At 36.3% G+C, this 23428-nt stretch overlaps 1 protein-coding gene across 5 annotated transcripts in view; it reads right to left on the bottom strand.

Moving 5' to 3' along the window:
- LOC126482335 (RNA-binding protein Pasilla) overlaps nucleotides 1-18056 on the bottom strand; it is a 92571-nt gene extending 74515 nt beyond the window's left edge. For 2 of the 5 annotated variants that reach the window (XM_050106398.1, XM_050106400.1), the window contains exons 1-3: nucleotides 17934-17991; nucleotides 6457-6708; nucleotides 2452-2598 (exon numbers count right to left, since the gene is read on the bottom strand). In XM_050106398.1, the coding sequence (XP_049962355.1) occupies nucleotides 2452-2598; nucleotides 6457-6708; nucleotides 17934-17976 (442 nt within the window). In that variant the 5' untranslated portion in view covers nucleotides 17977-17991. Of the gene's footprint in view, nucleotides 1-2451; nucleotides 2599-6297; nucleotides 6379-6456; nucleotides 6709-7014; nucleotides 7055-17933 lie in introns of those variants that run through there. The other 3 variants (XM_050106401.1, XM_050106403.1, XM_050106402.1) reach the window with 3 other exon arrangements.
- Nucleotides 18057-23428: the final 5372 nt, after the last annotated feature.

Raw genomic sequence — 23428 nt, 5'->3', positions numbered from 1 at the left:
TAGAAATGAAAAAATTATCTACAAGATGGGTGCCATGACTCTTGACGCATGCCCACACACATGCCATCGCCTTGGCAAAATTACAAGAACTAAGGTATGAATTGTTGCCACACCTGCCTTATTCACCTGATATGGCTCCGTAAATTCCACCTCTTTCCAAAACTGAAAATTATTCTTGGCAGACGAAGATTCACTTCAATCAGAGAATTGATAGCCAGAGTTGACAACTATTTTGCAGGCCTGGAGGAAATCATTTTCAAGATAGGATCAAAGCACTGGAACATTGTCGGACCAAGTGCATTAGTCTAAAAGGCGACTACATTGATAAATAAAAAAAAGTTTCGGTGATGTAAGAACTTTTCAAACCACCCTCGAACATTAAGACGTGAAAAACAAAGTTGTAAACAAGTTTTGCTACTTGAAGAGCAAAATATTACATGATAGCACAAGTAAAGAGGATATAAAACGCAAACCTGCAATTTAATTACCATTAGATTTGTTGTACATGAACCTCATCAGAATTATGCTAAGTAATGCTTAAGTAAATGAATTAACATTTCAACTGCTAGAAATGTATATATACTTGTACGATCTGTATGCCACCAGTACAGTATTCTTGCAGACAGTGATAACTAGTATGAGATACAATTTCTCATCCCCTTTTATCTGCAACGATTTTCTTCTTGACAATTCTTGCCCTTCAAAATTTCATAGTCAAAAATGCTGTTTTTCAAGTGTCCCACTTTCGCCTTCTAGAAATACAACCAACTGTTTGTTAGACATTTCATGCTGATTTAATGTTTCTTCTTGATTCATCTGAATGTCATCATCACATTCTAAAGCTCATTAAGAGCTGGTAATGCTTTAATACCGTATTCTAACAGATGAACAGTGACCGGATTTCTCACTTGCTACCCATCGTTAGTCTCTCACAACCAAATAAAATATTGATCAGGGTTCAAAATCAATTTTTTGTACAACATTTTCACTTTTCAATGTTACCTTTAATTAAAAATTAGCATTAATGTTCACATTCAGTAGCCATACATGCATGAGTACAGTTATTACGAATCTGTTCAAATACAAGAGTTTGTTAGATGATTGAATTTAATGCTATTTCCTCCTGTCTTTCATAAAATTGTCAAATTTTAAGCAGAGCAATAGATTGCTGTTTTGGACAGTTTATAATTTCTCACATATCCCTTGCACTTTTGCTGCACAAGTCCAATGTCACAGAATTGTTTGAACAACATCAATATTGTATCAAGCACTTTGGCATATCAGGAAATCTCGAGCCGGTTCAAATACAAGTATTATTCTTTGCCCACCCCTGCCCTTCCAAAGTCTTTGAAATAAATCTACAAGTGACCTTAACTGCCAAAGTGTCATCTGTAAATTTAAGACAATCCCTATCTGCTCTACTAACAATGTACAAATATTGACCTCAGCAGCAACAGTTTAATCAGTGATTACCAGGCAGACCTGTATTTTTCAAATGATGAATTTGGGAAAAGAACCTCATAATTGGGTAAATACTGAGGAAAGAGAGAATATCGTGACCAAGTTTGTGGGACCTGAATTGGGAATTTTAACAGTGTACCGACTTGTCTCTCCCAAAAAAAAAAAAATCACGAATTCAATGCTGGAAAACAAACAGCCAGTGAACAGATGAACCAAATAAAACCCTGACCTCGCCAAGCCACTGTACCACACGTGTGTTTCTGCTTGCTGTTGTGTCGTAGGGCACACGGATTTGCATGGGCATTATTAACATGGCAAAAGGTTACTTTGATAGTTACTGATATATACTGGTACTGGCAGATGGCAGGGTATGAGTACTTCAAACACCACCTAAGGCAATGCAAAAAGGTGTTTGTCTACAAGAGACGAAATGAAGAGAAATTCCATCACTGCTACAATGGAGTTCCAATTTAGATATGATCTGAAAAGATTTACCAACAACAACAAAAAGTATGCCAGGACAATTTAGCTTCTTTCAAAAGCACTCTTCAATGGAATAACAGAATGGGGATGAAAAAATTAGTGTCATAATTTCAAATGTTCCCAGATAGCAACCTACACAGAAATTGTAAATCACTGGATATGGTCTTTAGAAAGTATTTACTGTCTTTCGTAGAGCATTTAAATACCAAAATGATGTTATTTCTGAATAGAATGTGCTCAGCAGTTTGACAACATTAGTTAATACCAGATGTCCCATATTGAAACCAAGCTTTCTCTACAAAAGAATCATGGAAACTGGAACTTCCAATGAACAAAGACAAAATACACGAAGACAGATTCACCTTTTTACATGTAGCAATGAACATATTCCCATTTAAGCCAATACATCATACCATTTCCCATTACTGACTGATTAACTCTTTAAAAAAGGCTACTTCATAAAACTTTTAGCTGGAACTATTTGTGTGCCCGATGTATCAACGTTACCTGGGTAAAAGTCATTGGCCTTCGACATTTTAACTCTCGCACCCGTGTCCTTCTGCAGCTGAGCTATTGTCTCTCCACCCTTTCCTATGATAGCTCCAGCAGCAGTGCTTGGTACCAGTAGTTTGAAATGGTAAGTGCCGTCCCCACCTGCAATGAAAATATGTATTAAGTTAAGCACTGAACTAAACTAGCAGTAACAACATTTGACTGTCTTGAAGTCACAAATTGTAATTATCAATGATGCAACACTCATATTACTAATAGCAAATATTACTTTTTAAATCGTTTGAAACTTACACTTGTAAACAACGTGTCGCAGTTCACAAGGGGGGGGGGGGGGGGATGGTATTCGCACGTCATGCAGTAGTTACATAAAGATGAGTAGACTAGCACATGAGAGATGAAAACAGCTGTAGGTCACATTAAAATTAACTGACATACATTACCAGTGACAATGTACACATCAATGGGGTTAGCTCCACTAAATGGTTCCTGGCAATAAAACAGATTTCAAGTTCAAAAAGTCTCTCTTCCATGTTCTTGTTTGAAACCATGACTCACTTATTGAAGAACTCACCTCTGGTTCTTACATGGTGACTGGAAGCTTATTTTGGATAGTATTTCATGGGAACATCTTCAACAATTTTCACTGGTAGAAGTCTATATCATAACCAGTGGCGCACTTACATGTCTCATGCAGCAATACTATCAGCAGTTACTGTGAGGTATGGCAAGTGAAAGAAGGTGTGTCAGCTGCTGGTTCTACACAGCTAATGGGTGAGTAACAGACATACAACAGGTTTTGAAACAAGAGAAAGGAATATTGTCACAACCTCAAATCAATATACTAAAACATCAGAAATCTTAACAAGTTCGCAAGAAACAGTCAAACTTTGTGATGGCCAAGATTATAACTCTAATAAATACTCGTTTCATTTGGAGAACCAAAAGCCCATAATTTGTGACATATTTGGAATAAAATAAAAACACAAACAAAATTTTTGTGACAATAGTGAAGAAGACAATTGTTTCGATTTCGGTGCTAGAAATTCAGCTCCTCTATTCTCACCTATCATTGGTTATGTGAAAGAACCATTCCATTGGCTATGCAATACTAATGTGATGTCCACTTATATGCAATAGAGAAACACAGTGGCACTGGTCCTGTTCTACACTTTAGCCATTTTCAACTCCTGTTTTGTGAGCTGATCTAATACTTTAGTATTTGCAATTCTCTTAGTGTAAAGCATTTCCTTTTACACATGACTGAAAGGGGAAGGGTCTGTATCGTCTTTACTGTTAGACAACAATTTCTAGTTTCAATTTTTCAAAAGCAGAACTTCCAGTTGTTAAAATCCTGACTGGTATTTGATCTTATGTAACATGACTGATTAACATGGGCCGAAAGAAAACTATTAGCACAAAGTGATTGGTTATGTATTTTATGTCTACAGAAATTGCCAACATTTTAAACCAGGTGACTATCTCAAAGGCATCCTTGTCAGTATGGTGGAGTTTTACATGAACAAATCTAAAATATGGGAAATTATGTCTTCATGTTCACTTAAATTGAGAGGGATTGGGGAAGGGAATCCCAGTAGGCCTAATCATGATTGACTCAACACATAATTACGGGTTTCCTAAGAGTACATACTGACATGAATTTCATTGTTATCCAGGACAGGTAATTTTGTTTCTTAAAAGGCTAATGTTTGGGAAAATTTGTTTCTACAAATAATCTAGTAAAGTATCTTCAGTATTCCTGTGTGTTCTGTTAGTAACGTAACTAGAATTATTACAAGTCACTAGACTTCTTGCATAGATATCAAGCACTTAAGTTCACTAACATTTGCTCCACATGCAAAAGGCAATTTGTATAATTTAAGTAGCCTATCTGGATGTTAGCTTACTTTGCAATCTTCCATATATTAAAATGTGGAATAATGCAGTACAGCAATTAGATTGTCAAAAATGTGCTGCATGAATAATGTGTGGCTCAACATTTTCAACACCTTCGTCATTTTCAAATCTGAACGGTACCCAAGTATATCACGATTTTACACTTATGTACATTTTGAAGTTAGGCCTATCTTGGGTATCAAAATCAACCAGCTGAGTACTGTATCTGCTTATTTCAAATAAAGTAGGCTAACACGTTATGCCTGAAAGTGATTTCATTTAACAAGTATGTTTACTTGTGGAATTTGTCTTTACGAACTGCGTACTGTATGAAAATAATAAAAGGATATTAATGTCTAACATTTCAACGAAGAGGACATTACCAGTGGAAAAAGTTCACACTGGACAAGGACGGGGACTTAACTGTCCTGTTTTTCTATACATAGCACCTTAACTTTAACCTTAAAACAGTCAAAAGAAATCTAAACATTTCTGTCTGAACTGAGGTTGAACCCTATTCTTCCCAAATGACTGCCACTGCAGTACAAAAATAATAGCATCAATGTTAACTCATGAGTGCAAGACAGCAAGCTACGTAGTAATAAAAATATTTGACCAACTCCCTTGTCGATTATGGATACTGAAACAGTTTGAAAAGCAATGGAAATAAATCTTCGATCACTTTCTGAACAGAACCACTAAATTTAAATGTAGTTCAATTTTAATGAAAAGCCATATGGTGCAAAGCACCAGTATTCAGTAACGATGGAACCTACTTGCAGATGGTGAAAACACACACAATCGTTTCCCCACACGAAGTATGCTGAAGGGCCATTCCATGAAACGAGATTTTGTTACATCTATAACACTTCCTGTTGCTTTGTTTAGTGGTCAATAAACACTGCCTACATCAAACCTTCGCTGTATGTTGTTTATATTCACGAGTGTGTGTATTTTTCCGTTAACACTCTGATGTCAACTGAACAAATGGTACGTCCATAACACTGAATGACCCCAAAATCTTACTGCTGTGTTGAAAAAGGAACGCCTGAATGATTATTATACATGTAATACAATATATGTCATCTAAATCCGTTAACAATAACAAATTTACATGACATAATACGATAATTAAAAATCTTCAAACGAGCAAATTAGATGATGTGCATACTGTCACACGATAACTTCGTATATATAAACGATTAACCAGGTTTCCTGCAAAACAGAAAAACTTAATACATCATTAACCGAATTCTGATTTTATATCCAAGCTGCAAAGCGCTATGATATATTCTCTTAATAAATTACGTCAACCTATTTACTGGGAAAAACAGTATCTAGGCTGTCATTCCTGCTCAAATATTTTTCATTAACTGGGTGTGCGAAGTATATCTGCTTAAAACGTCACTCCTCAGAATTAAATTCAAGTAAATGGGGCATTTAATAAGAGTAGTCTGTTACAGCTGAGAAAGACTAGAGAAAATGACCTGTACAATATCGTTAGTTTATACATTTCGACATCACCTTCATAGAAAAAGTACCTGGCGGAATGCGTACATAGCACTGCACATGTGCCCCAGAAATCAACTGTGTAATAAAATTAGACTTCTGGCATTTACTAACTATCTGTTACCTCCTTCGGTAGGCTCCATAACACGCATGTCATCAATAGATAAATTGTGTGTGCAGAAAATCGCAACAATAGAAGTGAAAATACGAATTCATTTGATAAAAATCAATAACAATTCATTCTCTCCAGTACGACCGTCACGTCTTCACTGTCACGTAACATTTTATTGCAAGTCACCAGCCAGCCATCATTATGACAGCATCGTTGCGCTACAATTTTCGACAAATAACATTATTTACGGGCTAAACTGAAATATTACATCGAAATATTGACTTCTCGCCATCATTTTTCCGTCATATTTTCTTTTAATAACTCACTTTTTCCATTGAAAACAGAACCGTATTGCGCACATTTCTCCATTACTGCCACCTCAAACGCCAAAGTGGAACCAACACATAGCAACAGTATGGCAAAACTTATGCTTGACTACTTATGAATCTTGGCAGCTTAGGAATTATTAAGAACGATTAGGTTACCTCCGGCATAGTGCGATTTCTTCGTAACCCCATTTTCAACATCACCATCGAGCGGCCTTTTCCTTGAATCTGGTATTTCTGGGGATGGACACGTATCCATACCCGTGTCAGCCGCCATATTACACTGCGCTGCATTCCCGGCATGCAAATCGAAGCACTGTTCACTTTTCACATTTCGCATTCGTGATTGGTTGTGATTCCATTTTTCCGGCCTTCCCCCAATTAAAGTATGTGTAGAGGTAATTGCAATAACTGCAACAAACAATGAAACATCACAGACGAATATAAATTACATAGTTGGGTGCACTGCTAAATAAAGTTACATTCTCAGGCTCACATCCATACAACAAAAACAGTGCGTTGGAGATAACATTGGCTTTACTTTCCTCCCTGTTGGAGTTGTTTCTGGAAATTTCACAACAATATCAGGAAATTAAGGGTATCTTCATTCATGAAAAATATGTACCACCCTCCGCTTTCCAAACAGTCAGGGCTAGACAGGCTGCAATTACATCACAAAACCAAACTCAATGTTACTATTGACGTACTAGTACTTACCACGAGGACGCACAAATAAGTGCATATGTACGTTAATGGCCCTTTTATTTTTTTTTTATATTTCCAAGGAATTGATCCCAACAAATAAAAGAAAACTATAGAAAAAAATCATATAAAACAAGAACGAAACACACGCTGCGCGCTTAATGAAAAACTCGAGTTGTTTATATATCTTGCACTTAACTGAAAGTAAATCATAACAACGCAGGCTTTCACAGTCAGTGTTTACGTCCATGGTGATTTTATGCCTATGGGTATCTGACCGAGGTCTAAGCCATGTTTCTCTGATTAACGTTTTCTTTCTTAATGCTGGAGATATCCTTAGAAATTACAGTACCGGTAGTTTATTTTCGAACTAAAATAAGTTCAAAAGTTTATAAATTGTATAATTCCTTCAGAACCCTAAATATTGGCCACGGAAACACGTTTTGTCTATTCCGGTGAAGACTTATGCGAATGCTGCCATTTGAATTGCATTTCCGGCTCTTTCGATGTTAATGTTCTGCCCCGTTGCATTTACGTGTGAATTCTTTTCTTTCGGCGCATGACTGTTAGACGATTTAGCATCGACACATCGTGTACTATGTGTTTTATTCCCTTTTTTTTGGTACATATATTTTGATAACAAATGATATGCACAAAACAAGATTATAGGAGAAGGAACACTTAAATCATGAAATTAGGTAAAAGTTTTCATGTGAATTATTTTGTAATTTAGATTATCTCTTGAAATGTTTTTAAATTATTCAGTTGTGGAAACAGTTTTTTCATTCAACCATTGTTGTGATACAGTTTTACAGATATTCTATGCCTCTGAAGGTAATACATAAAGCAGTTTCATACCCAACAGATAACTTCACTGTGCTTTCTTAAATGTAGTTGTAGTTTTATCTATTTTTAATGTTTTAGGACAGTTATACTGATGTACAGATTGGCTTAAGGTTTTATATAAAAGAAGCTAACAGTTTAAAATGGAGTTGGTACTGCTGGTACATTTAGCTGTTAAAAATAGTCCCCATATGATAATTAAGTTTTGGAAATTCCAGACTTGCACCTGATGGCCAGTTTCTACCACTTTTTCTGGTCACAGAAGGATTAGCCTATAAAAGAATTCCACATCTTAGGGGGCTGTGAAAGAAAGGATTATGAAATAAGGAAGAATTTTTCAGGGATACAAAGTTCACATCAACACAAAAATAAGTAATGCAAATATATTCTGTATGAGAGATTCATATTAATTTCGAATCCAGATATATATCGATGAAATTAAAAGAAATGCAATCGTAGTAGATATTGGATAAAATGAAAATAGTGCTCATAGCCTTATCGTAATTAGTAAATGACTCATTGGCTTGCAACAAGATATTCAATGATTTAAGGAACTGTTGTTTCACATATTTTTAGAATTAAGTAATATAGTGATATATTCGTAAAGCATAGATTTATGTGGCATATTACAAGTTAGGTCATTTACGAGTATTATAAGCTCCAGGATCCAGGCACGGATGTTTATTGAAGCCCCCAAGTCATATTTAGAAAATGTGACTTTTCTTTGTTGTAGGTAAAGTTTTCTTTCTTCTTACTGAGGTAGATTTCAGAAGATAGAGTTCCAAGTCCTTCATGGTGTTAAACCATACTCTTTACAGTAATTAAAGATTTGCAGCATCAAAAGCCTTTAGTGTGGCTTCGGCAGGTAATTTTGACTCAAAAGGAATTTATTTACAATAGCTTCGACTATTAATTGTCGTGATCTGAAATTGTTAGCAAAGATATTATTGACAAATGAAGTTACATTTCCAGTTGTATACAGTACTCAATTATATTGGGAAATGTAAGAACCAGAGAAACTGGGTGATAATTATCAGTAAAGTGTGTGTCACTCTTTTATGTAAAGGAAAAGCCTTTACCTGCTTTAGTCATTCCGTAAAATGCGACTAACGAGGATCTAATTTATTAAAGTGCACAGAGGACGTAATATTTACTCAATTTCACTTTAAAATATAACATTTGACCTATCATAATATCTAAAGATATTGAATATTTAATTTCTACCATTCATTTAATGACATTGTATTTATAAATTGGTGGTAGATGTCACTGTGTTTACACAGTAATGTAGAAACTAATTTGCGTACACAGAGATAGAGTGAGGTTTGCATTATAACTGTGTGTTGGGAAACTGGCCTTTGTAACATTAATAAGAAATAAATAAACATCATTTTTTACTTTTCACCATTACTACTTCTATCTAATTCTGTATTAATAATACACCAAGCACTCTTACACTTACAATGAGGATTTTCAATGCTGTCTTCATTTGTTGTTGTTGTTGTGGTCTTCAGTCTTGAGACTGGTTTGATGCAGCTCTCCATGCAACCCTATCCTGTGCAAGCTTCTTAATCTCCTAGTACTTACTGCAGCCTACATCCTTCTGAATCTGCTTAGTGTATTCATCTCTTGGTCTCCCTCTACGATTTTTACCCTCCACGCTGCCCTCCAATGCTAAATATGTGATCCCTTGATGCCTCAGAACATGTCCTACCAACCGATCCCTTCTTCTTGTCGTGCCACAAACTCCTCTTCTCCCCAATTCTATTCAATACCTCCTCATTAGTTATGTGATCTACCTATCTAATCTTCAGCATTCTTCTGTAGCACCACATTTCGAAAGCTTCTGTTCTCTTCTTGTCCAAACTATTTATCGTCCATGTTTCACTTCCACGCATGGCTACACTTCATACAAATACTTATATCCTCCTTTCAAGACACAGTCCATTCTGTTCAACTGCTCTTCCAAGTCCTTTGCTGTCTCTGATAGAATTCCTCTCCATGGATTTTAATACCTACTCCGAATTTTTCTTTTGTTTCCTTTACTGCTTGCTCAATATACAGATTGAATAACATTGGGGAAAGGCTACAACCCTGTCTCACTCCCTTCCCAACCACTGCTTCTCTTTCATGTCCCTCAACTCATATAACTGCCATCTGGTTTCTGTACAAATTGTAAATAGCCTTTCGCTCCCTGTATTTGACCCCTGCCACCTTCAGAATTTGAAGAGAGTACTCCAATCAACATTGTCAAAAGCTTTCTCTAAGTCTACAAATGCTAGAAACGTAGGCTTGCCTTTCCTTAATCTTTCTTCTAAGATAAGTTGTGAGGTCAGTATTGCCTCACATGTTCCAATATTTCTATGGAATCCAAAACGATCTTCCCCGAGGTCGGCTTCTACCAGTTTTTCCATTCGTCTGTAGAGAATTCGTGTTAGTATTTTGCAGCTGTGACTTATTAAAGTGATAGTTCGGTAATTTTCACATCTGTCAACACCTGCTTTCTTTGGGATTGGAATTAATATATTCTTCTTGAAGTCTGAGAGTATTTCGCCTGCCTCATACATCTTGCTCACCAAATGCTAAAGTTTTGTCAGGACTGGCTCTCCCAAGGCCGTCAGTAGTTTTAATGGAATGTTGTCTACTCCTGGGGCCTTGTTTCGACTCAGGTCTTTCAGTGCTCTGTCAAACTCTTCACGCAGTATCGTATCTCCCATTTCATTTTCATCTTCATCTACATCCTCTTCCATTTCCATAATATTGTCCTCAAGTACATCGCCCTTGTATATACCCTCTATATACTCCTTCCACCGTTCTGCTTTCCCTTCTTTGCTTAGAACTGGGTTTCCATCTGAGCTCTTGATATTCATGCAAGTGGCTCTCTTTTCTCCAAAGGTCTCTTTAATTTTCCTGTAGGCAGTATCTATATTAGCCCTAGTGAGATAAGCCTCTACATCCTTACATTTGTCCTCTAGCCATCCCTGCTTAGCCATTTTGCACTTCCTGTCAATCTCATTTTTGAGACGTTTGTATTCCTTTTTGCCTGCTTCATTTACTGCATTTTTATATTTTCTCCTTTCATCAATTTAGTTCAATATTTCTTCTGTTACCCAAGGATTTCTACTAGCCCTCGTTTTTTTACCTACTTGATCCTCTGCTGCCTTCACTACTTCATCCCTCAAAGCTACCCATTCTTCTTCTACTGTATTTCTTTCCCCCATTCCTGTCAATTGTTCCCTTATGGTATCCCTGAAACTCTGTACAACCTCTGGTTTAGTCAGTTTATCCAGGTCCCATCTCCTTAAATTCCCACCTTTTTGCAGTTTCTTCAGTTTTAATCTACAGTTCATAACCAATAGATTGTGGTCAGAGACCACATCTGCCCGTGGAAATGTCTTACAATTTAAAACCTGGTTCCTAAATCTCTGTCTTACCCTTATATAATCTATCTGAAACCTGTCAGTATCTCCAGGCTTCTTCCATGTATACAATCTCCTTTTATGATTCTTGAACCAAGTGTTAGCTATGATTAATTTGTGCTCTGTGCAAAATTCTACGAGGTGGCTTCCTCTTTCATTTCTTACCCCCAATCCATATTCACGTACTATGTTTCCTTCTCTCCCTTTTCCTACTCTCGAATACCAGTCACCCATGGCTATTCAATTTTCGTCTCTCTTCACTACCTGAATAATTTCTTATATCTCATCATACATTTATTCAATTTCCTTGTCATCTGCAGAGCTAGTTGGCATGTAAACTTGTACTACTGTAGTAGACGTGGGCTTCGTGTCTATCTTGGCCACAATAATGCGTTCACTATGCTGTTTGTAGTAGCTTACCTGCACACCTATTTTTATATTCATTATTAAACCTACTCCTGCATTACCCCTATTTGATTTTGTATTTATAACCCTGTATTCACCTGACCAAAAGTCTTGTTCCTCCTGCCACCGAACTTCACTAATTCCCACTATATCTAACTTTAACCTATCCATTTCGATTTTTAAATTTTCTAACCTACCTACCCGATTAAGGGATCTGACATTCCACGCTCCGATCTGTAGAACGCCAGTTTTCTTTCTCCTGATAACGACGTCCTCCTGAGTAGTCCTTATCCGGAGATCCGAATGGGGGACTATTTTACCTCCAGAATGTTTTTCCTAAGAGGACGCAATCATCATTTAACCATACAGTAAAACTGCATGCTCTCGGGAAAAATTACGGCTTTAGTTTCACCTTGCTTTCAGCCGTTCGCAGTACCAGCACAGCAAGGCCGTTTTGGTTAGTGTTACAAGGGCAGATCAGTCAATCATCCAGACTGTTGCCCCTGCAACTACTGAAAAGGCTGCTGGCCCTCTTCAGGAACCACACGTTTGTCTGGCCTCTCAACAGATACCCCTTCGTTGTGGTTGCACCTATGGTACAGCCATCTGTGTTGCTGAGGCAAGCAAGCCTCCCCACCAACGGAAAGGTCCATGGTTCTTCATTTACCGCACATTTAAGTGAACTGGTTTCCTGATCTGTACCGTCTTTTGAGACTAATGTGAACCATAATTTAAGACACAGAACTGCAGTGAATGGATTATATTAATGTAAACTATTTTATCACTGTTATCACTTTTAACCATATTACGATATGACAGATTATATTTAACCATATTAGCTTCTGTAAATATCAGATTTTGTCTGCATGTGTCTTGTGTTTATTTTTTATACATTTTGTGATCATTGGGCAGCAGACATTAAAAATTTAAGAGAATGTGCTGACAAATTTGCTTAAGACATCCTCAATATTTTTGGAAGCATGCATAACATCATTCCAGTTGAGCACATTCATTTTGCCTCTGAAGCTATTAACACTTTTATTATTTAATAGCTAAAAATACCAACTTTATTCGTGACCTACCTTTGGATTGTTAGCTGTTAGTTTCACCCATATAATTTTTTGGTCTTGCAGATTGCCAACATTGATTAGCAGAAGTTTGTTTACAAGTTTGTATGAACTTGTAATAAAATTATAAAGGTAAGAAAGATTCTTTGTTGGGTTATAATTCCCACAGTGAAGTGACAGGGTCATAAAATACCAAGAAAATTAATTTTCCTGTACATCTTATTAATTGTATCAATTTTAGGCATATTTTCTATTTAGAGACTGTGTTTATCTAAACACAATGTAAGTCGCATGACAGCTGCTTGAAATACACTTTCAAAATACGAATAACAAACATCAGACACAATATACTTTAAGCCTACATCACTGGTCAGATATATCAATGATCACCGTAACCTTGGCTGAGTCTGCAGTAATCTGTAAGTAAATGCATGACAGCACACACAGTTTTCTTCTCTTAATCAGTGTTTGTTAACATACAAAACCGATCTCTATTTTCCTTAATTTAAATACCAAGAACATCAGCAATATACTTTAGAGATCATGTATTTATCTATAGAAATATAATTCAGTTTTCATCATGTGGCTGTTAATGCAATCTTGAGGCACATAGAACTGTTGGCACTGCACTGAGATTCGACGAGAGAAGTGGAGTGATTTAACTATGTTGTAGGTTTTACAAGAATCTACAGAAGAAAGCTTTATTTAAAAATATATTTACCTTACGTATATTCCAATCAAAAAGCTTATGTAATCTCAATGAAAATATTTGTCAATGAGACAGGATATAATGTTGTGCCAATTTGCTATTTGCCAAAAAATATTTAGTTTCTTGTGTGTGAAAGAGGTTATCGAGCATCATAAACTTTTGTACCACCAACTGCTGCCATCCAACCAGTGGATATTATGAAACAACTAAAGTTTTTACATCTTATAACTTTCAACAGATGAGAAGATATCCGTACACGTAATGAAACACGTGTTACTGATTTAATTTTTAGAATTTCGAGCTAAACCTTATTCTTTTGTATAACATCAAATTTTTTTATGGTATGTGACTTTTTAAGTATGCTTTTTCAATTAAACAATTGTAAAATACCATATGTTAGAGAAATGAAGCAGAAGTATGTGTACCAATAATGATCCCCCTCTTAATCAGATTTCTGAAGGTGAGGTATTTAAAGAAAGCTGGTATTTTGAAAGTGGTGGCCATTTTTTAAGCTTGTTTCTAAACTATATTTTTCACATGACGCAAGCTGAGCATAACCAGCAAACATTCTGAATGACTGCACAGCACTAGCTCTTCCTATTCTCTTCTCTTGATACATTTTCATGATATTCTCCATAATTTGATAAAACATCAAACAATTCTTCATTATTAAATAGCAGTGATCTTTTGCAGCCTCAAACAGGTAGCACTAGTATCTATGCCCAGACAAATTAACTGGTATAGCAGTAATAAATTATATACACAATTATTCCTCATGAATAAGCCTATCTATTACTGAAAACTGTATCAAAATCACTGTGGTAGTTCCTCAGATTGGCCTTCACACCAGAGAGAAAAATGTAGTGGCAGACTTTTTTAAATTTATAATTTGTTTAGATTATGGCTCCACTAAAGTGATTTATGATTTGACAGTGACTGGGTAATAGTTACATTTTATAAACAGCATATTATGAATTAATTTGACATATCTCACAAGGTATCTTGGTAATAGCTCAACAACACTGCATTAAAGTACTGCAAAAGATGGAATAAAAAATCATAATTATCACTTTCTGCAGCAACACATATTTCCAATATGAGTGCCAATAATTGTGGGTGGTGCATCATTCAATATGCTGTAACATCAATGCGTTTTTAGTCCAAAATTTTATGGTCAACATAAGGTAATTTTATCTCTGAAGTTTTGTAATGAAGAACAGCTGATCTCAAGGTAAAAAAAGTTTCTTTTAGAAAACATAGTTGATATATATCTTTAGTTATTAATTCGATTACAAAAAAGTTTGAGTTATTATTTTAGGGTCTCTTGTGATGATTTGGGAAATTGAACTAGACCACCAATACCTTTAAAATGTTAGTAACAGTTTACCTTGTAATTTAATAGGAAATATCCCGCTGTCATAACACAAACCGTGTTAGGTAGTGTGGTGATTTAATTGGCAATACAGTCTGCAGACTACGTTTCTACAAGTTTCATGTCTTTTGTTAATGTACGCCCTGACTCCTTTCACATCCCTGAAGGTTCTCTTGCATGATGGGACGTTCAAAGATTGATGAATGCATATGGAGGATATAACACAGCACTGAAAACAGACATTTATAAAAGCCATATGTATGTAACTCAAAAGGCATTAACGGCGACAACACCAAATTTAATCAGCATATTGGTGAGTCACTGTGTGAACCATTGTGAGATGCATCGAAGTGCGTATGATCCACTTTACCAGTTATTTGAGCCTTTTCCCATTCCATTTATGTTGGGAGCATGGGAAGAACGATTGTTTAAATTTCTCTGTCCTACTGTAATTATTCTAATCTCATCTCCATGATCTCTATGGGAGAGATACATAGGGGTTTTAATGTATTCCTAGAGTTAGCATTTAACAATAGTTTTATGAAGTTTCTAAGTAGGTTTTCACGGTATATTTCGTATCCATCTTCAAGTGTATGCCATTTCAGTACTTTCAGCATTTTAGTGACACTCGCTCAAGGATCAGATAAACATGTGTCATTTGTGCTACCCTTATTTGTATCAATTGAGTATCCTCTGTTAGTCCTACTTGGTATAGGTCCCACAACTTGAGCAATATTGTTCTAGGATGGGTCACATGAATGTTGTGTATGCAGTTCTTTTATACTGATTGCATTGCCCTAGTGTTCTGCCAGTGAACTGCAGTCTGCTACCTGTTTTAGCTACAACTGAATGTGATCGTTTCATTTCATATCTCTACACATTGTTTTACCCAGGTAATTAATTGTATGAGTCGTCCAATCCCAACTGCTACTCAGTGATAGTGTAGTAACAGGATACTAATTTGTCTCGTTTTTTGAAGTGGACAATTTTACATTTCCGAACATTTAAAGTAATTTTCAGGCTCTGCACTAATTTGAAATCCTATCAAATTCCGAGTAAGTATTTGTGTGGTTCTTTCAGACACTGCACAATTATAGAAAACTGCCTCATCTTTGAAAACTCTGAGGTTACTGTTACCATTGCCCATGAGGTCATTAATATACATAATGAAAAGCAAGGGTACAAACACATTTCACAGGGTACAAAAAAGTTACTTCTACGTCTATTGATGATTCTCCATCCAAGATAACTTGCTGCATCCTCTCTACCAAAGAATTCCTAAGTCCAGTCACAAAATTTGTTTGATATTCCATGAGATCTCACTTTGGTAATAGGCTTATGTGTAGTATTGAGTCAAATGCTTTTAGGAAATCGAGAAATTTTGTATCTGCCTGGCTGCATTGATCCATGGCTGTCAGTAAGTAATGTGAGAAAATTGGGCTTGGGTTGGGTTTCATGTGATCAGTGTTTTCGAAATGCATGCTGATTTGCATGGAAGAGGTCATTCTCTTCGAGATACCTCAGTGTTTTAGCTCAGAATATGCTCTAAGATTCTACGACAAATGGATGACATAGATATTGGACAGCAGTTTTCTGAATCACTTCTGCTTCTCTACTTGTAGATGAGTGTGACTTGTGCTTTCTTCCAATTGTTTATGAGAAATCTACAGTTTCAAGATGGCGCCAGTAGGTCTGTGTACTGCCATCTCAGTCTCAGTTAAAAAGCAGTTTTGTAGTAACTCTCCATGCAAGGAATGCAAAAACCCAGTGATAAAATGCATCCTTTGCGTGCAGTGCTGCTCCTTGGCTACATGAAAGTTTTGCAAATGTGAATCTGAAATGTGTGAATGACAATATTAGTTGGTCACTTCGTGATTGTGTTTGTGACGAACATGAAGGTCTTCTGAACATGGTAAAAGAAAAAACAAAATATGAAGTTTCTAAACAGTGACATCGAAACTCTTAAAAAAGAAGTAATATTCCTCAAACATGAAAACACAAAACTCTTTAATGAAAAAATGGTATGGATTTGTGATAGAAAATAGGCACAAAAACAGTCGAATTCAAATTGCTAATGGTGATTTTCAAACCAAAGAAACTGTTACTGATGACGAAGTAAGGACTAATTAAAAACTGAAAACGTGTTGAATCTACAAATAAATTTAAATGGACGCAGTAAAATCGAAAACAAAGGAAGACATTATCAAATAAAAGAGTAAAGAAGCACAGGAAATTCCAAATCAAAGTCCCTAAATAACTTAACAGTTGTCAATTCAGCCAGAGAAAAAATACAGGCGACTAAAAAGGAGAAGTACATCTGACACGATGCTAACATTGGAAAGAGGTCATGTGAGTTCCTTCGCTTCCTTCTTTTGAGTCATCAAATTGGATTCATCATAGTGTGGTTGTTTTGGAACTATAACTTGTGTATTGAGACAGTATGCCATTTTAAAGAAAAGGAACAATGAGGATGTATCACTGTTCGTACAATTGACTACAATTACATATCACTTGATAACACATAGTCTGTAAAAGTCCTAAGAAATTTTAGTATAGACATCATTAAACTGGTACCTTGTGTATGTTTCCAGTAATCACGTGAGCTCAAGACACACTGTTGTGGATGGGAATTTGGTGGGTGCAAGGCTAGGTACACACAAATACTTTTTTTCATCCTCACATTTGTAACACATTCTAGGAGTTCCTAAATCACATAACAGCAACGTGTTCTGCAATATTCGACATTATATATGAGTTCCTTCAATTTTATAATTTCCCCTCTAATTAAAAAACGAAAGATGAAATTGCTGCAAATGAAGCAACCAGCAATGACATTATATTCCTTCTTGTCTCAAATATTTGATTGTTTTTTCCCAAATTGTCAAGATTTCAGTGGGTGTGATTAGTCTTGAACCTAAGAGTACAGCTCAAATTGCTGCAGTTAAACCAGTGGCAATTATGTTTACAGTCTTGCACATCATCAATACTTCGCTGTTTATTTGGAATAAGTCGCGATTTTTGGTGGTGTGGTTAGGTAGGGATCTAAGTGCACAACTTACATTGTTGCGAATGAAACGAGCACAATCATATTTATAGTCTTGGTTGTTACAAATATTTACCTGCGATATAGTTACGCTTTCGTAAATTTGTCGGTGAAGACATAGATCGCACCACAGGAGCGAGGGACGTCACATGACTGCTTTCCGACTTCAGCCGAGACAGACAGACGTACTTCTGATTTCTAGTCACCTGCGAAAAAAAAGAACAGTATAAGTGGAAGTAAATGCAACGGATCTTTCGGTAAAGAGCGAAACAAAAAGTTTTGAACGCCTGGAAGCACAAAAAGGTTTTTACTGTATGTGGATAGCCACAGGGAAAAGCCCTTCTGTCATCTTTCATGACACCTTATACATAGAATATTCTGTATATTCTGTATTCCCTAAAGTTAAACCGAAAGTGACATTAAGTAATGTAATCGAAACAAATAATCTGAAATCGTGACGTTGTAATCATAGGTTGTGCCAACGAAATTCACAAAAATGAGAGCAAGTCAGCACTCGGAGAGTACAGAAAGTTCTTGTGAAAATTGCAGAACACAGATGTCACTATATTAAATACACCAGCTCGACATGATCTTCCTCAGCTTTCATGTATTACTAGAGGAACTGAGCGCTACACTACAGAGCTACAGAAACTGTGCAAAAATTAAATCCTGTGCACCTATTAGATATAAGCAAAATGAAGCTTGAAGAACTTATGAGGTACAGACTTCGCTTAAACAGAACTACAAAACTAAAGTTAATCAGATAGCAGGATTTTATGATGAAATTCACAAAACCATGGACCCAATCATCCTACATTATAATTAGCAAGTCGTTTTTAGGCGCACAAAACAATAGGAAAATGTTGAACCGAACACCGTAGATGTGAAACAACATTGTTCATATTACAAAGAGACAGATTTAGAAGTGAGTACATTCTCATTACAGTGCAGTGTAAAAGATGTGTCTACTAATTCCACAGATTCATAATCTCTTATCGCAAAGTCTTATGAGTTACACAGACTGAAAGGTAAACAAATAAGAACAGTGCTCCCAAGGAAAATGCACCTTAGTGTGAAAATCTTAGAAATAAGTTCAATTTGCTGCAAGTGCACATGAGGATTCACCACATGTGTCAGTAATAACAGCACATGGACTGAAAGTCAATAAAATCATGCATTGCAAATTATTATGTATTAACAGTTGATTATTGAAGGCAACAACAGAGTGGGGGTGGTGTGACAACATTCGTTAGTGAACATCTTGCACACAAAAGAACATTGTTTCTTAAATAATACACTAAAGAAGGAACAATTGGAATGGTTAGTGTTGTAGTCCACATAAACGCTCATCCAAGTGGAGTGGCTAAACATAAAACACAAAATCCATTTCACTGTGCAACATATTGAGGATGGATCGTTTCCTTATTCAGATATTTTGATCACTAAATAATACTAAGCAAGAATTCGAAATACACAGGAATGCAACTACCAACGATCTGATAATTCATAACACCTCTAATCATACTTTAACATACAAAATGGTAACCATCAGGTCATTCAGCTACATGGGATGTGTAATATCCCCTTGTGTGAAGAACCCTTAGAAAAAGAATGCAGACTCATTTATTACATAGCGCACAATAATGGCTATCAGCCTAATTTTGTGAATAAAAATATTAACAAAGGCATTTAAAAAGGCCTTTATGGCATTTAAATCTCAAAGATTGGCGATCTTTTAGAGAAGCTCGAAATTTAGTGTAGACTTCAATGCAAGATGCTTCCAATTTTTCAGCGTTGTTTGGTTAGTCTATTTATGATCTATTTTTATCTTAGGTTTCCTCTTTTATTATGGTTTTTTTATCTGATCCGTTTTTCTCCTTGCATATCACTGTATGCTACTGCCACATGAGTCTGTTCGGCATTATTTAGCTCTCTCAATGTTGAGTTTGTCTAATTAAGTTCTTGTTTCATTAATAACTTTCATTTTAATTCAAAATTTTCAAACTCAAAATTTTAGACTTTATCAGTTGTCTTAAAGTTTTTATTGTAGGATCCCTTGCTATCTGTGGCATTTCATTACCTGACTACCACTCCTTCGATCGACATTTTATTTTGATTTGACTGAGACTGTTGGTCACCCAATTTAATCGTGGTCTGGAATTTATACGAACTGATTGTGAGTACTCTTATCCGGTATTGGTACATCCTTTTTAACTTGAGGTATAAAGAATATTGTAATTTTATTTTCCCCCCAGTTTTTACTTAGACATTCGTCAGAGGATGCAGTCATAAGCTGCAAAACTGGTCATTTCAATAAATGACCATTTAATGGATATTGCAGTTCTTCATTTGTCAACAATAATGTGAGTTAAATGCAAGATTTGTTAATAGCAGAAGGGAATTCATGACAGGCTATTCGACTGCATGGAAACCGATTCATCAGCCATGTTAGTGAGGTTGGATACCCACTATAGAGCAAAGACTGAGTAAGATATTGATAATGGGAAACATATTTATTATTACAGCGATGCACATGCAACTATGGCTGGCAGAAGCACCACCTTCCAAGAGGATTTTGCTAGTGTCAAGAGTGTGGAAAAATCTAGTGATAGTCATTGCCACCACTCTCATAAAACGGAGAATTCAAAGAACAGCTATAGATTTCTGTAACTATGGACAGGTCTGACTGTCTTGCTGGTAAAGATGTTGAATACTTTGGTCTTCCTGATACCTAAAGGAGCCATTCTTTCGAGCATACTTAAATCATTACCAATTAAATCATATATATGTAGTTCCACCCACCCCCATCCCCACCCCCACTCCTCATAAACCATGGATCTTGCTTTCGGTGGGGTGGCTTGTGAAAATTTAAAAAGGGAAATGGATAGGATGAAGTTACTTATACGGGGAATTAGTGAGGTTTGGGGGCAGGATGGACAGGACTCCTGGTTAGATGAAAACGGTTATAAATACAAAATCAAGTAAGGGTAATGCAGGTGTAGGTTTAATAATGAATAGAATGTGGGTGAGCTACTGTGAACAGCATAATGAACACATTGCGATAATGAAGATAGACATGAAACCCACAGTCACCACAATAGTACAAGTTTATAAGCCAACTAGCTCCATATACGATGAAGAGATTGAATAAAAGTATGGTGAGATGAAACAAATTATTCATATAGTTAAGGGAGACAAACATTTAATTGTGATGGGACACTAACATTCGATGGTAGGACAAGAGTGAAAAATAGAAGGTGAATATGCAGTGGGGTAAAGAAATAAAAGAGGAAGCCACCTGGTAGAATTTTGCACACAGCATAATTTAATAACTGCTAACATACCGTTGAAGAATCATGAAGGAAGGTTGTATACGTGGAATAGGCCTGGAGTTTTCAGATTGTGAAAAGATTTTAAATTTTAAGAGATTTCCCATGGCAGATGTGGACTCTGACCACAATTTAATCATCATGATTTAGGTTCAAATTCAAAAAATTGCAAAAAATATAGGAAATTAATTAGATAGGCCTGAATAAGTAGAAAGAAACAGAGGTTGCTGAGAGTTTCCGAGAGAACATCAGACAACAATTGGCTGAAACAGGGGAGAGGAATTCAGTAGAAGACAAGTGAATAGCTTTGAGAGCAGCAGAGGTTCAAATAGGTAAAAAGATAAGGACCTGTGGAAATCCTTAAATAACATTGAAGATGTTGAATTTAATTGATGAAAGGAGATAGAAAAATGCAGCAAATGAAGCAGGCAAAAGGTCATACAAACGTCTAAAAAAATTATATTGGTAGGAGAAGCAAAATGGCTAAGCAGGAATGGCTAGGGACAAAAGTAAGGATTCAGAAACATATCTCACAACGCGAAGTATAGATACTAGCTACAGGAAAATTAGAGAGGGCTTCGGAGAGAGGAGGAGCAGCTGTATGAATATCAAGAGGTCAGCTGGAAAACCAGTCCTAAGCTAAGAAGGGAAAGCTGAATGGTGGAAGGAGTATATAGAGGGTCTATACAAGAGAGATGAAGACAAGGTTATAGAAGTGGAACAGAACGCAGATGAAGATGAGATGGGAGATATGATACTGCAAATAGAATTTGATAGAGAAGGGAAAGATCTATGTCGAAAGAAGGTTCCAGGACTCGATAATGCGAGCACCATCTATGACAAAACATTTCATCTGATGTGCAAAATGCACGAGCCAGGCGTAGTATTGTCATACCTTTGAGTGTAATAATCTCAATCCCAAAGAAAGCAGGAACTGACAGATGTGAAAATTACCGAATTATCAGTTTAATAATTCATAGCTTAAAATGATAACAAGAATTCTTTACAGAAGAATGGAAAAACTGTCAGAAGCAAATCTCGGGGAAAATCAGTTTGGATTCTGGAGAGATGTAGGGAAATGTGAGGCAATAGTGACCCTGTAACTTATCTTAGAAGATAGATTAAGGAAAAGTAAGCCTACATTTATAGCATTTGGACACTTAGAGAAAGCTTTCGACAATGTCGGCTAGAATACTGTCTTTGATATTCTGAAGGTAGCAGGCCAAGATGCAAGAAGCGAAAGGCTATTTATAGTTTGTACAGAAAACAAGCAGGCAGTTACGAGAGGCAGGAGGCGTGGAAGGAAAGCAGTGGTTGTCAAATATGAGAGACAGGGTAATCACCTACCCCAATTCAATTCGTACATCGAGCAAGAAGTAAAGGAAACCAAAGAAAAATATGGAGTAGGAATTAAGCTTCAGGCAGAAGAATTAAAAACGTTGAGATTCGCTGATGACATTGTACTTCTGTCAGAGACAGCGAACGACTTGGAAGAGCAGTTGAATGTAATGGATAGTGTCTTGAAAGGAGGATACAAGGTGAAAATCAACAAAAGCTGCCCTAACAGTACAAACACAAAACATTGGAATCAGGATTTGAGGATACATGGTAGATAATTGTTACCTCCATGCTAAGTTTAGGGGTTTGATTGGGATTTTTAGGTCATGTATGTGTATCATTTAGCCATTTACCAGTCAAAACTGTGATTATTCTCAAGATGTGACATGAAGGATTTCGTGATTCTCTCCATATCATGGAAATAAAGCTCCATGTGGAGAGCAAAGTTCAAAAAGATTAAGGGTGGTATGGAGACTGAGATTCAAGATTCAAGACTGATGCCTGTAACTATATCTCTACTCTTATAGATCGCCACATAGTATAATACATTGATCAAGTGCTCATGATGTCACTTCTGGCCATGACTCTTAAAAACTTTGATTGCGTATTGACATCATGGATAAACATCGCGAGACATGATTTACTGGCTCATGATATTTTCGATTTCTGTTTTAAGCGTTGCTGCAACAACACAATAGGTAATGTTATAGGTATCAGGGGTCCACCACACTATGCCAATATCAATATACTGTCGTAAAACTCCCATGAATACCTATCATGATTGATTTCACCTATAATTATTTGCCATATACATACCCCATTTTCGGAAACGATTTGGATTTTCAAGTACTTTTTTCAATGTGTGTTACTCAACAGCAGCTCAGTGCATGGATTTGCTCGTCAG

The sequence above is a fragment of the Schistocerca serialis genome, chromosome 5, assembly GCF_023864345.2.
Source record: "Schistocerca serialis cubense isolate TAMUIC-IGC-003099 chromosome 5, iqSchSeri2.2, whole genome shotgun sequence".
Taxonomy (NCBI): Eukaryota; Metazoa; Arthropoda; class Insecta; order Orthoptera; family Acrididae; genus Schistocerca; species Schistocerca serialis.
This window is presented reverse-complemented; position numbering and strand designations above follow the sequence as displayed.